General features: G+C 38.5%; 1 protein-coding gene across 1 annotated transcript; it reads left to right on the forward strand.

Annotated features, from left to right (window-relative positions):
* The first annotated feature begins 3,541 nt into the window (after positions 1-3,541).
* Positions 3,542-12,084, forward strand: LOC126071102 (olfactory receptor 18-like). Its single transcript, XM_049875385.1, has 2 exons — positions 3,542-3,690; positions 11,136-12,084. The coding sequence occupies exons 1-2, from the start codon at positions 3,542-3,544 to the stop codon at positions 12,082-12,084; spliced, it is 1,098 nt and encodes a 365-aa protein (XP_049731342.1).
* The last annotated feature ends 3,464 nt before the right edge of the window (positions 12,085-15,548 follow it).

Raw genomic sequence — 15,548 nt, forward strand, 5'->3', positions numbered from 1 at the left:
CCTGCTGAATCAACAGAGTAATTTACTCTGTCTTTTTACTACTGAGTTAAATCACTTACAAACTCTCCTAACGGGAAACGTTGATATTGGAGAATGGAATGCACTTGGCAGAGGATGAGGTCATACCAGTTCCTGGGAAGAAATAGCTCTTATTAAAAATCATGCAAGTTGTGTTCTGATTTTCTGGTTACATTTAACTGCAATGAGACTTTATGGATCCCATCTACTCTAGAACCAGGTTGCATATGCATTTTGGCAAACCTGGGGATGGCCGAAAAATTTGATGTACCAAAGGTAAAGTTTCCTTTTGATGTCTCATGGTAGACTCTCCTCAAAGGTAACATTTTCTTTTTCCTCTTTAAACTTCAAAGCTTAGAATGAGTGATACTAGTTAATTAATGCTATGAATGGGGAAAAAACTGGAAAGAGATATGTCAGAGGTTCCTATTGGCTGTCAGGACATGATGTATTTATCTTTGATGTGGGAGAGGAACCACAGATAATAGAAAGGGTGTGGGATTTGATGACACACCTCCAGCCAGATTTTGGCTTATAAACTGGACACATTCGTCAACTCAGTGGACCTCACTGAGCCTCAGAGTCCTCATCATCAAGTTGAGATTAGTAGTGATTATCTTTCAAGGCCATTGTAGTGACTAATGTAATGTTTTCAAGGTTGGATCAAATGGTAGTTTCCCATCTAATGCTAGCCCTTAATATCACTTTAAAGAAGTTATTTTAAGTGTGCATTCCAGGAATTCAAGAAGAACTTGATATTACAAACTGTGATCTTAGGCATAACTTAAAATGCCTTTCTGTTTAACGTCTTCATCTCTATGGTTGTAATAACAAAATCACTCATCTGAGAGGGTGGCTAAGAGGAGATAATCAAAAGTACTGATTAGAACAGTGTTTAGTATATAGTAACGGATCAATAGGTGAACACAATCATGGTCACCATATGAGTAGGCCAGTAGAGTAGTTCAACTAATGAGATTTGCAAAGAAAATATTTGATTTTCAACTTAAGCTCCTCTAACTCATTAGTTGTGTGGACTTATTATTTAACTCTCAAGGCCTTTGATTCTTATTTTCAGTAGTATTTAGCTTATTGCTTTGTAAGGATTAAGCAGATAATGCCTCTCATGCACCGTAAGACTTCAATAAATATAGATATCATCACTGTTGTCATCTAGTGTAACACAGACGCCATTCAAATAAATTATCGGAACTCCATTTGTGCTTTACATTTGATGCCTGATGATCATTACAATTTACCTTTACACAACAAGACTTTGAGCAGTTCATGGGCAACAATTGAATATAATTTATCTACATACTCAAAATGTACTGCAGTAAGTCCAGGAATTAGCCCCATCCCTACTTTGTATAATGTTGAATAAATTACTCATTATCTTATTAAAAAAAAAAAAAGTGAAGACAATTTGACATCCATATATCCAGTATTTTTTTTTTCCTTCCTGGAATATTATACCATCTATACAGACCTTTAAGAACTTTTGAAAGAAGAAAAAGTATAGTTTGTTTGTTTTTATTATTATTGACGTTTGATGGAATCCATTATTCACGACTTAATTATATGTGCAAGAAAAAGAGTCATAGAATAAAGGGTAGGGTTTGATAAGTTCTGTAAATAACACAGTGATACAAAATTGAGGGTGGATGTTCCTCAACTGGATATCTAAAAATGGAATGCGGGAATGTAGTATCTTTCTTTTTCCTTTAAGAATACTCATTCAGAGAGACAGGTGGGAAAAGCACAAAGCAAATCTCTCCTTTTACCACAAGAACACAACTCTTTTTGGTATACATACACCTGTCCTCTACACTCAGCTTCAGCCGTGACTCTAAAGTGAAATCCCCTCTTTCCGGTGAATGTTAAATACTAAATTTTGCTCTGTCCAAAGACTCTGAAACTCTCAAGGCTTATCCTTTATCTTTCCAACCCACCTCTACACACCTGCCATTTGATCTCCCCAAAATTACCCTCAGCCATTTATCCACACATAGGTAATAGCATTCTTTTGTCCATATTCAATGTCATTGGGCATATATTCAAGTTTTCTTCATATCAGCTAATGACAAACCAATCTTAAAGTCCTTCAGAACAGAGAAGCATCACCCAGGTGGCCACATGGATAGGATGTAAAATGTACAACACACCATCATTCCACTTTATCTACTTGGGGGAATACCTAGATAAGCAAAAAGCACATTTTATTACAGATTTCAAGAACTGGGAACACAAAGATATCTAAGGAACATCACATTCTTCAGTGAAGTGAGCCTTTTCTAGTCAAGCAGAAATCAGAAGCCACTGGGAATATTTGTTGAATTTGGGCACAGAATGGATGTGGTATGGCTTGATGCTGATAGAGGGGTTCTGCTGATATAAGATAAACTTTTTTTTTTAAGGATGCTTATCACAATTACATGGCCAGGAGTAGCATGGTAGAGTGTGCAGAAGTACCCAAAGCAGAGGTAGATCTGCTCATCTGTCAGTTTTTCCACAGGGAATTTTGGTTTAGAGAATGGGGTATGATGGGTTGAGGACTAAGCTGGGCTTAGAGCCCCAAAACATGATAGAGGCCAAGGTCTATGTGAAGGCTATCATTTAAGACTCTCCCAATAACACAAATGCTGGTGTTCATGCCCTGATGAAATCCCCTCCCCACGTGTGTGGGAAGGACTTAGTGACTTGTTTCAAGGCATAGACTATGCCAAAAGTACAGAAATGTCACCTTCAAGATTGTTGTTGTTAGGTGCTGTCGAGTTTGTTCTGAGTCATAGCAACCCTATGTACAGCAGAAAGAAACACTGCCCAGTGCTGTGCCATCCCCACAATTGTTCCTGCACTTGAGCCCATTGTTGCAGCCACTGAATCCATCCATCTTATTGAGGGTCTTCCTCTTTTTCACTGACCCTCTACTTTACCAAGCATGGTGTCCTTCTGCAGGGACTGATCCCTCCTGATAACATGGCCAAAGTATGTGAGATGTAGTCTCAGCATCTTTGCTTCTAAGGAGCATTCTGGTTGTACTTTTCCTCCAAGATTAGGATACAACTCTTGTCTTGATGATATTCTATTCATCTCCTACTGACTCTCTTTGAATCAAGTCAACTGCCTTGTTGCTTCACTGAAGATTGTACCCAAGCAAACCCTGTGGGGCACAGTTCTACCCTGTAACACATGGAGCCTCCACAAGTCGGAATTGACTCAAAGGGAGTTTTTTTTTTTTTTTTTTTTTTTACCTGTATGTCAGGAGTGAGAAGTAGAAGTGTGATTTCTCCTCAGATGAGGAAGGGCTCTCACCCTTCCAAGACATTCATTTTTTTCCTCCTTCCTTTATTAACAAGCCCTCAGAGACTGGATAACATAGATCAATTTGGGTAATTATGAGCTCTGTGAATTGTATTCTCAAAGATAAGATATACATGTATAAATTATTTTCTTGTGTCTCCAGCCCTTCAAAGTGCCTGACCAGTACAACAGGTTACAAACTTGCACCTCTTCTTCCAGAATGGTCATCTACATGAAAAAGCCCATGCCTCAGTCTGTCTTCCTGCCAGTCCTGAGAAAGGAGTCTCAGTCCTCATCTCCCATCATGGACATGAGGAGCAATGGATCCACACTTCTTGACCATGAACAGCAGAGACATAATGTAACCCAGTGAGTGTTCAGGGAGACGGGAGGGCATGAGGGACTCTCAAGAGAATTGGTTTCATCATCAGAACCAATAGGATGGTCAGGATAGCAAGACAGGAGAGTGCAGAATGAGAAGTTTCAGCTAAGAGGTACATGAATTTTAAGTTCTTTGTACTGGTGGGGATCTGAATAATCTCATTCAGAGCTCTGCTCTCATCATCCACCGTTTCAACTTTTGTAGGCATTGCCCCCACCACAGTAGGAAATGAGACCCTCTAAACTGTCCCTTGGAGTCCCTAGGTGGTGCAAATGGTTAATGCCCTCAGCTGCTAATGAGAAGATCAAGGTTCAAGGACATCTAGACATGCCTTGGAAGAAAGGCCTGAGGATCAACATCCAAAAGACTCACTATTGAATGCTATGGAGCACAGTTCTACTCTGATACACATGGGGTGTTCATGAATCAGAGTCCATTTGACAGTAACTGGTTTTTTTGGTAAAACCTACTGTAAAAACAAAAAATCAGTTGCTGGTGGAGTCAATTCTGACTCATAGCAACCCCATATGCTGCAGAGTAGACATGCGCTCATAGGGTTTTCATGACTGTGACCTTTAAAAGAAGATCACCATGTTTTTCTTCAGAGGCACATCTGGGTGGGTTGGAACCACCAACCTTTTGGTTAGTAACTAAATGTCTAATTGTTTCCACAACCCAAGGACTCTAAACTGTCCCTTAAGCACTGCTTAATGATCATGAAGTTGAGGATGATAATAACAAAGCTCATGATGACAGCAGTCATAATATAAACTGACTGTTTTGAGTGCTTCCTGGTGCTAGACTCTGAGCTATGAGTTAGGTAATTTTTTCTAGTCTATCTGTACAAGCACATGCAATATATAGATATATAGATCATTGTTATTTTACAGATGAGGGATGCATTTAAAACTAGTTTTAGGGTCAAAAAGGGTGAATCCAGGTTTGAATCTGGGTAGTGAGACTCCATTCATAGGGCACCTAGCCAATATTCTAACCTGTCAACACATGGTTATTTCTCTACTTGGGTCACCCCAGGTGGAGTGCTTGCAGGGAAAACTGGATCTCATCCATTTTATCTTTCCTAGAGCCTACATCACTTTTGGCACAGCTGAGGACAACAATACAAAATATCTCTGTTAAATCTTGATGACCCTTTTTTAGTTCACAGGAACTAGTGGAAAGTGTATGTCCTCCATACACTGGGTGCTTTCCTGCTCGTGCTTTCATCCCTTTTAAGATGTCCAGTAGGATGAGAGAGATGAATGAGTCTCAGTTATTTCTCTCCAAGCTCTCCACCTGGAGTCACCAGGGAAAATAAGTGGTACATTGGCTTGTCAGGTTAAGTATTCACTAGGTGCCCTGTGAATGAAGTCTCACTGCCCAGGTAAATAAATAGAATAGAGCTTGAGCGTGTCTATGTCATGAAATTTGTATGGAACATTTTTTTTTTCCTTTAATTAGGTATACAACATCATGTTTAATAACTGGTTAGATTTTCATAATAAGGAAACAGAAAAAGAAGAGAACAAAAGAGAATGTACGGACTGAGACATATTTTAGGATTTCAATTCATTCATGCTCTAGTTCTTGAGATGAGAAGCTTCGATCTCTCTGCCCTGTAATTGCAAATAAAGTAATTGGGTCTCTCATGTACAGTATTTCATCAATAAACATGCTACTTCAATAGTGATTCAAACTCCAATTAAAAACCCATGATAGAATATTAACTGCAAAATTTCCAGAAATGAAAGATATGGGACCCAGACCTCATTCCCCTCACTTCCATCTGATGTTCTATCCCCTCCAACAAGATAAAAAAAGAGTTTTTCTTCTCACAACTACTTTGGTTTAAGATGAACAAATAGAAGCAAAAGCATCAATTTGGCCTCTTGGGATTCAGTGAATTCATGAGTAAATTAGATGAATGTCGCTGTGGTTTACAGGGTCTTTCTAGTATGAATATTGTGGATCACAGGGTTTTCTAAGAGTAGTAACTCATTTTACAGCCCACATTGGAAATCTGAGATATAGCAATATTATTCTTTATAAAGATGAGGATTTCATGTGGAGTATCATGGAACAGTGACTATCACTAGACCAACTCAGTGATATTTGTGGATCTATATCTTGACAATAAGATCATAAATCTGACTATTTCTGTTGAGAAAGCAAATATTGACAGTTACAAGCAATATAAAATTGAACACACATTTATAGCTACAACTCAAACAAGTATCCTTCATTAATATATCTTATAGAAATTCTCACTCGTGTGAATGGAGAGAAGCCCAAGATTTACATAGTAGTGTTGTAATAAGCAGTTGAAAAATAAAAAGAAGTTCATTCCCTGGGGAATCCTATGCATTAGTTAAAGTAGATTTTAACTAAATTTATGAGCTTCACAGAGAGACTTAAAATATCATGTTGTGGTAAAAGTCAGCAATTTGGTGTAAATATGTGTAGTATGATACTATTTAAGTAAATTTTCAAGAAAACTCTCAATGGATATATAAACCAATACTAACATTACGGAAACATTTTCAGGTGAGTGTTCCTACCAAATTCATGACAGTGGCTGCCCTTGGGGAAATGGATATGCTGGAGAATGGGATCATGCAGAAATAGAAGGAAACTTAAATGCTCTAGGTAATATTTTAAATGTTCATAAAATATGAGTTCTGAAGCAAATATTATTAAATGTTTACATACTTAATATGTACAGTGGGTGTTAATGATAATAATAATAGCTAATCTTAATGGAGCATTTGCTAAACACAAGGAAATATTCCAGGTCAGTGATTCACTAGAGTTGCTTACATTAGGGTCACTGAGAACCTTCTGTGTACGAATTCTGATTTGACTGGTTCTCAGATGTGGCTACTGCATCAATACATTTAAAAAAAAAAAAAAAGACCCATGGGTAATTATAATGATCAACCAGGATTGGGAACCATTGGTTCTATCAGATGGATCCTGGCCGAAAGAAGAGAATACCAGAAAGATGTTTACCTGTGTTTTATTGACTATGCTAAGGTATTTGACTGTGTGGATCATAACAAATTATGGATAACATTGCAAAGAATGGGAATTCCAGAACACTTGAAAGTGCTCATGTGGAAATTCTACATAGACTATGAGATGATTGTTCAAACAGAACAAGGGGATACTGCGTGGTTTCAAGTCAGGAAAGGTGTGTGTCAGGGTTGTATCCTTTCACCATACCTATTCGATCTGTATGCAGAGCAAATAATCTGAGAAGCTGGACCGTAAGAAGAATGGGGCATCAGGATTGGAGGAACACCTGTTAACAACCTGCCTTATGCAGATGACACAGCCTTGCCTGCTGGAAGTGAAGAGGACTTGAAACAGTACCGATGAAGATCAAAGATCATAGCTTCAGTATGGATTACACCTCAACATAAAGAAATCAAAAATCCTCACAACTGGACCAATAAGCAACATAATGGTAAATGGGGAAAAGATTGAAATTGTCAAGTATTTCATTTTATTTGGATCCACAATCAACACCCATGGAAGCAGCAGTCAAGAAATTAAAAGACACATTGTACTGGGCAAATCTGCTGCAAAAAGAACTCTTTAGAGTGTCGAAAAGCAAAGATGTCACCTTGAAGACTAAGGTGTGCCTGAACCAAGCTGTGGTGTTTTCAATCAGCTCCTATGCATGTGAAAGTTGGATTATGAATAAGGAAGACTGAAGAAGAATTGACGTCTTTGAATTGTGGTGTTGGAGAAGAACATCGAATATACCATGGACTGCCAAAAGAATGAACAAATCTGTCTTGGAAGAAGTACAATCAAATGCTCCTTAGAAGCAAGGATGGTACTTTGGACGTGTTATCAGGAGGGATCAGTCCCTAGAGAAGGACATTATGCTTTGTAAAGCAGAGGGTCAGCAAAAAAGAGGAAGACCCTCAATGAGGTGGATTGACTCAGTGGCTGCAACAATAGGCTGAAGCACAGCAACAATTGTGAGGATGGCACAGGACTGGGCATTGTTTCATTCTGTTGTGCATGGGTTGCTATGAGTTGGAAGCAACTCGATGGCACCTAACAACAACAGCATATATCTTTTATTTTAATTTCTTACTACAACAACAGTATAAAACAAACAAGCAAAGAAAAAACCAATCCGTTGCTGTCGAGTCGATTCCAACTCATAGCGACCCAATAGGACAGAGTAGAACTGCCCTATAGAGTTAGCTTCCAAGGAGAGAGTGGTGGATTCAAACTGCTGATCTTTTGCTTAGCATCCGTAGCTCTTAACCACTAAACCATAGATTCAATTATTGTTCTCATTCCAGGAGTTTGTGATATTTTACTCTGTACTTTTCTTCTTTTCACTTTTCCACCAAATTATATCACATTGTGTCCATCCAAGGGGACCGACAACATGATTTGCCTTCAGGGAGCTAAATTTAGGAGAATTACAATCCTCTTGCCAGGAAGGCTTGGAGCCCTGGTGGTGCAGTGGTTTAAGAGCTGGGCAGCTAACCAAGAGGTTGGCAGTTCGAATCTACCAGCTGCTCCTTGGAAACTCTATGCGGCAGTTCTACTGTGTCCTATAGTGTCCCTATTAGTCGGAATTGACTCGACAGCAACAAATTTGGTTTGGTTTTGGTACCAGGAAAGCTTAACTTGAAAAGATATTAACTAGGCATTTTAAGGGTGGGTTTTATGATCTGACTCTAGGATGTCCCTGATCCTGAATTCCTCAAATGTAAATATACTTGGTTGGATGAGAAACTGGTTGATGAGAAACAAATGCTTTAAATGTTTAAGATTAGAAATAGTTAAGCACTTTTACCAAGGCTCTTCATATGCTGACAACAAAAGCAAAGAGTGGCCTCAAACACCAGGTGTTTTCTGGAGATTGTGTATGTTTTTCCAGAGATCGTGTATGGTATACAAATAAGCCTGCATAGAAAGAAAATGAAATGAAAAAGGAGGACAGAGTGTTCATTACCAGTTAATTATTGTTTAATCTTGGACAGGGGAATTGCTCTGAATGTCGTTTTGAATCAGTGGTACTGTATGATTTTGTACATTAACAAAGACATACTTATCAAAATATGAAGTCTGCCAAAGATCTGTCCTATAGGGTCACTATGAATGGGGATCAATTTGACAGCAATGTTTTTTTGTTTTGTTTTGGTTTTAATGAAGTTAATGGCTAATGAAAGTCAGCATCTTTTCATGTGCTTGTTGGCTATTTGCATATCCTCTTTGGCTAAATGTCTATTCAAGTCTTTTTTCAACTTTTCAGTTAGATTGTCTTTTCCTTGTTAAATTGCCGAAGTTTTTCATACATTCTGGTTATTAAACCCTTATGCAATGTATCGTTCCTAATATTTTCTTCCAGTCTGTAGGTTATCTCTTCACTTTGTTAATAAAGTGCTTTGATGGACAGAAGTTTTTAATTTTGATGGATACAATTTATCTATTTTGTCTTTTGTTGCTTGTGCTTTTGATGTTATATCTAAGAATTTACGGTTAAAAACCGTGTCCCAAAGTACTGCCTCTATGTTTTTTCTAAGATTTGTTTGGTTTTAGTTCTCACATGTAGGCCTTTGACACATTTTGAATTAATTTTCATATACGATATGAGGTACGGGTCCAGCTTCATTCTTTCACATGTGTAAATCCAGTTATTCCAGCACCATTTATTAAAGAGACAGTTCTTTCCCCATTTAATGGGTTTAGCACTCTTGTCAAAATGAATTGGCTGTAGATGTGCCTGCTAATCTCTGGAATCTCAATTCAATTCCATTGGTCTATATGTCTATCATTATACCAGTGAGGACTGTTTTGATTACTATAGTTTTACAGTATATTTTGAGATCAGGAAGTGTGAGTTCTCCTTTTTTTTTTTTTTTCAAGATTGCTTTGGCTATTTGGGTTCCTTTGTGGTTTCATATAAATATGGGGATTGGCTTTTCCATGTCTGCAAAGAAGGCTGTTGAACTTTGATGGATATTCCATTGAATCTACAGATTGTTTTAGCTAGTATTGACATCTTGACAATGTAAGTCTTCCAATCCACGAGCATGGAATGTCCTTCCATTTATTTAGGGCATCTTTAACTTCTTTTAGTAATGTCTTATACTTTTTAGTGTATAAGTCATTCACCTGTCTTGTTAAGTTTATTCCTAGGTATTTTATTCTTTTAGATTGTACTGTAAGTAGAATTGTTTCCTTAATGTCTTTTTCAGATTGTTTACATCTGATGTATAAAAACCCACTTTTTTGGTCTTTTGACCTTGTATCTTGCCACTTTGATGAATTCATTTATTAGTTCTAATACTTTTCTTGTGGATTCTCTGGGGTCCTCTATATTTAGGATCATGTCATCTGCAAAAAAAAGGGTAGTTTTAATTCTTTCTTCCCAATTTGGATGCCTTTTCTTTTTCCTGCCTAATTGCTCTTTCTAGAACTTCTAGTACAATACTGAGTGGCAGTGGTGAGAGCCAGTGTGCCTTGTCTTGTTCATGATCTTAAGGGAAAGCTGTCAGTTTTTTTCCATTTAGCTTGATGTTAACTGTAGAATATTTATAAGTGCCGTCTATCAAGATAAGGAATTTCCCTTCTATTCCTATCTTGTTGAGTGTTTTTTTTAATCATGAAAGGGTGTTGGATTTTGTTAAAAGCCTTTCGTGCACTGATTGAGATCATGTGGTTCTTTTCCTTTGCTCTACTGATGTGGTATATTGCACTGATTTTCTAATGTCAAACCACCCTTGCATTTGTGGGATAAAACCCATTTGATTGTGGTACATAATCCTTTTGGAGTAAGTTTGCTCATATTTTGTTGATTTTTTGCATCTACATTCATGAGGATATTGGCCTGTTGTTTGCTTGTGTGTTTGTCTTCTTTCGGTATCATGGTAATGCTAGCCTCGTAGGGTGAATTAAGTGGCATTGTCTCATTTTTTTTTTTCTTTTGAAAAGTTTAAGAAACACTGGAGTCACTTTTGAAAATGGTTAGTAGAATTTCCAAGTGACCACCTGGCTCTGGGCTTCCTTTTTTGGGATGTGTTTAATCATGTGTTTGATTACTGCTTTTATCTCTTGTTATGGTCTGTTGAAATCTTGTATTTCTTCTTGAGTTGTTTTACTGTCTTTATGAATTTGTTATCTCTAAATGTCTTCAACAAATTCATAAATGTCTTTGCTCCTCTAATATTCTTCATTCGAGTGCCTCTAAAGTAGGTATGTATAGAAGTGGGTACAGAAATCAATGAAGAAAGAGCAAAATAACGGTTTTGCTACAATTGAGAAATATTGCTGAAAGTGGTGTATAGTTCTTAATTGTGAATGCTTTACATGTGAATTTCCAGAATTCAAAATGTCATCACCTTGCTTGTTACCCGTTTACGTGTTTCCTTTTATGATCCTGTCTTTTCTTTTCCTAAAGGTGTCTCTGCTACATGGAACCACAGAATATAACACGCTTCTCTGAAGTCCTCCTCCTGGGCCTCTCAGATGATCCAGAGCTGCAGAGCCTCCTTTTTGGAATGTTCTCATTCATGTATCTGGTCACTGTGTTTGGGAACCTACTCATTATCCTGGCTGTCCACTCTGACAGCCACCTCCACACTCCCATGTACTTCTTCCTCTCCAACTTATCCTTGGCTGACATTGGTTTCACCTCTACCATAGTCCCAAAGATGCTTAATGACATCCACACACACCACAAAATCATCTCCTATGTTGACTGCCTGATTCAATTGTCTTTGCTAAATTTTTTTGGCTATATGGACAGTCTGCTCCTCAGTATAATGGCCTATGACCGGTTTGTGGCCATTTGTCAACCCCTGCATTACCCAGTCATTATGAACCCCCACCTCTGTGGTCTACTTGTATTGGTATCTTTTTTAATTAGGCTTTTTTACTCCCAGCTGTACTGCTTTAGGATGTCACAACTTACCTTCTGCATAGATGTGGAAATCCCTAGTTTCTTCTGTGATACTCCACAACTCCTCCACCTTGCCTGTTCTGACACCTCCACCAATACCATATTAGTATATTGTATTTGTGCCATCTTTGGTGGTGTTCCAGTTTCGAGGATCCTTTTCTCTTACATGCAAATTGTTCCCTCCATTCTGAAAGTTCCATCATCAGCTGGGAAGTATAAAGCCTTATCCACCTGTGCCTCGCACCTGTCAGTCGTTTGCTTATTTTATGGAACAGGCCTTGGAGTGTTCCTCAGTTCAGTTGACTCGCCTTCTCTTAGGAGTGGTGAAGTGGTCTCAGTGATGTACACCACTGTCACCCCCATGCTGAACCCCTTCATCTACAGTCTGAGGAACAGGGATATCAAGAGGGCCTTGCAGAGACTCCTCAGCAGAACAGCATATTTTTAATACCTGTGCCATCTTTTTTGTTCCATCAATTAGCATAGGCAGAAAAACCAAATATATGGAGCTGGAAAATATGCTAATTTGGTGACATAATTTTTGTAGCTCTCATTCCTCTTGGTGTTTCATATCAGAATAGTGCTTATTTGGTACGTTTTGGGAATTGGGGGATGTTCTAGAATCTATTGCATATCATAAATCTGCTCAACTGAGTCCTATAATACCTATGGAGTGCTATTAAGTGCCTGGCAATATTCTAAAATAATGGTTCTCAATCCTGGCTGGACTTTGGGATGACCAAGGGATTCAAATGCAGAGAATCTGATTTAATTGGTTCTTTTTTTTGTATACATAATTTTTATTGTGCTTTAAGTGAAAGTTTACAAATCAGGTCAGTCTCTCACACAAAAACCCATATACACATTGCTACACACTCCCAATCACTCTCCCCCTAATGAGACAGCCTGCTCTCTCCCTCCACTCTCTCTCTTCCTGTCCATTTCACCAGCTTCTAACTCCCTCCGCCCTCGTATCTCCCCTCCAGGCCAGAGAGGCCAACATAGTCTCAAGTGTCCACCCGATCCAAGAAGCTCACTCCTCACCAGCATCCTTCTCCAACCCATTGTCCAGTCCAATCCATGTCTGAAGAGTGGGCTTCAGGAATGGTTCCTGTCCTGGGCCAACAGGAGGTCTGGGGGCCATGGCCACTGGAGTCCTTCCAGTCTCAGTCAGACCATTAAGTCTGGCCTTATGAGCATTTGGAGTCTGCATCCCACTGCTCTCCTGCTCCCTCAGGGGTTCTCTGTTGTGTTCCCTGTCAGGGCAGTCATTGGTTGTAGTCAGGCACAATCTAGTTCTTCTGGTCTCAGGATGATGTAGTCTCTGGTTCATGTGGCCCTTTCTGTCTCTTGGGCTGGTAATCACCATGTGTCCTCGGTGTTCTTCATTCTCCTTTGATCCAGGTGGGTTAAGACCATTTGATCATCTTAGATGGCTGCTTGCCAGCGTTTAAGCCCCCAGACGCCACTCTTCAAAGTGGGATGCAGAATGGTTTCTTAATAGATTTTATTATGCCAATTGACTTAGATGTCCCCTGACACCATGGTCCCCAGCCCCCTGCCCCTGCTACACTGGTCTTCGAAGCATTCAGTTTATTCAGGAAACTTCTTTGCTTTTGGTTTAGTTCAATTGTGCTGACCTCCCTGTATTGTGTGCTGTCTTTCCCTTCACCTAAAATAATTCTTATCTACTAATTATTTATCTAATTAGTGAATTCCCCTTTCCCACCCTCCTTCCCTCCCCCCTCTCGTAACCACAAAAGAATGTTTTCTTCTCAGTTTAAACTATTTCTCAAGATCTTATACTAGTGGTCTTATACAATGTTTGTCCTTTTGCAACTGACTAATTTCAGTCAGCATAATGCCTTCTAGGTTCCTCCATGTTAAGAAATGTTTCACAGATTCCTCACTGTTCTTGATCCATGGGTAGTATTCCCTTGTGTGGATATATCATAATTTATTTTCCCATTCATCCTTTGATGGGCACCTTGGTTGCTTCCATCTTTTTGCTATTGTAAACAGTGCTGCGATAAACATGGGTGTGTGTGTATCTGTTCGTGTAAAGGCTCTTATCTCTCTGGCATATACTCAAAGCAGTGGGATTGCTGGATCCTATAGTAGTTCTATTTCTAGCTTTCTAAGGAAGAGCCAGATTGATTTCCAAAGTGGTTTTACCATTTTACATTCCCACCAGCAGTGTATAAGTGTTCCAATGTCTCCACAGCCTCTCCAACATTTATTATTTTGTGTATTTTCGATTAATGCCAGCCTTGTTGGAGTGAGATGAAATCTCGTTGTAGTTTTGATCTGCATTTCTGTAATGGCTAATGATAGTGAACATTTCCTCTGTTAGCTACCTGAATGTCTTTGTTAGTGAAGTGTCTTTTCGTATCTTTTGCCCATTTTTTAATTGTGTTATTCGCCTTTTTGCAGTTGAGTTTTTGCAGTATCACGTAGATTTTAGAGCTCAGGTGCTGATCAGAAATGTCATAGCTAAAAACTTTTTCCCAGTCTATAGGTAGCCTTTTTACTCTTTTGGTGAAGTCTTTGGATGAGCATAGGTGTTTGATTTTTAGGAGCTCCCACTTATCTAGTTTTTCTTCTACATTCTTTATAATGTTTTGTATACTGTTTATACCATGTATCAGTGCTCCTAACATTATCCCTATTTTTTCTTCCATGATCTTTATAGTTTTCGATTTTATGTTTAGATCTTTGATCCATTTTGAGTTAGTTTTTGTGATGGAGTGAGGTATGGGTCTTGTTTCATTTTTTTGCAGATGGATATCCAGTTATGCCAGCACCATTTGTTAAAAAGACTGTCTTTTCCCCATTTAACTGTTTTGGGGACTTTGTCAAATATCAACTGCTCATATGTGGATGGATTTATGTCTGGATTCTCAATTCTGTTCCACTGGTCCATGTATCTGTTCTTGTACCAATACCAGGCTGTTTTGACTACTGTGGCGGTATAATAGGTTCTAAAATCAGGTAAAGTAAGGCCTCCCACTTTGTTCTTCTTTTTCAGTAATGCCTTATTTATCTGGGGCCTCTTTCCCTTCCATACGAAGTTGGTGATTTGTTTCTCCATCTCATTAAACAATGTCCTTGGGATTTGGATTGGAAGTGCATTAAATGTATAGATTGCTTTTGGTAGAATAGACATTTTTATAATGTTACGTCTTCCTATCCACAAGCAAGGTATGTTCTTCCACTTATGTGAGTCTCTTTTGGTTTCTTGCAGAAGTGTACTGTAGTTTTCTTTGTAGAAGTCTTTGATATCTCTGGTAAGATTTATTCCTAAGTATTTTATCTTCTTGGGGGCTACTGTAAATGACATTGATTGGATTTCCTCTTCAATGTTCTTTTTGTTGGTGTAGAGGAATCCAACTGATTTTTGTATGTTTGTCTTGTATCCCGATACTCTGCTGAACTCTTCTATTAGTTTCAGTAGTTTTCTGGAGGATTCCTTAGGGTTTTCTGTGTAGAAGATCATGTCATCTGCACATAGAGATACTTCGACTTCTTCCTTGCCAATCTGGATGCCCTTTATTTCTTTATCTAGCCTAATTGCTCTGGCTAGGACTTCCAGCACACTGATGAATAAGAGTGGTGATAAAGGGCATCCTTGTCTGGTTCCCGATCTCAGTGGGAATGCTTTCAGGCTCTCTCCATTTAGGGTGATGTTGGCTGTTGGCTTTGTATAAATGCCTTTTATTATGTTGAGGAATTTTCCTTCTATTCTTATTTTGCTGAGAGTTTTTATCATGAATGAGTGTTGAACTTTGTCAAATGCCTTTTCTGCATCAATTGATAAAATCATGTGTTTCTTGTCTTTTGTTTTATCTATGTGGTGGATTACATTAGTTGTTTTTCTAATGTTGAACCATCCCTGCATATCTGGTATGAATC

This window comes from Elephas maximus, chromosome 3, assembly GCF_024166365.1.
Source record: "Elephas maximus indicus isolate mEleMax1 chromosome 3, mEleMax1 primary haplotype, whole genome shotgun sequence".
Lineage (NCBI taxonomy): Eukaryota > Metazoa > Chordata > Mammalia > Proboscidea > Elephantidae > Elephas > Elephas maximus.

Bases quoted from the DNA above. Each gene is read 5' to 3' on its own strand.
- LOC126071102 (XM_049875385.1), top strand. From the start codon at position 3,542: ATGGTCATCTACATGAAAAAGCCCATGCCTCAGTCTGTCTTCCTGCCA. The intron at 3,691-11,135 runs GTGAGTGTTCAG...CTTTTCCTAAAG, and splicing joins CAGAGACATAATGTAACCCA to GTGTCTCTGCTACATGGAAC.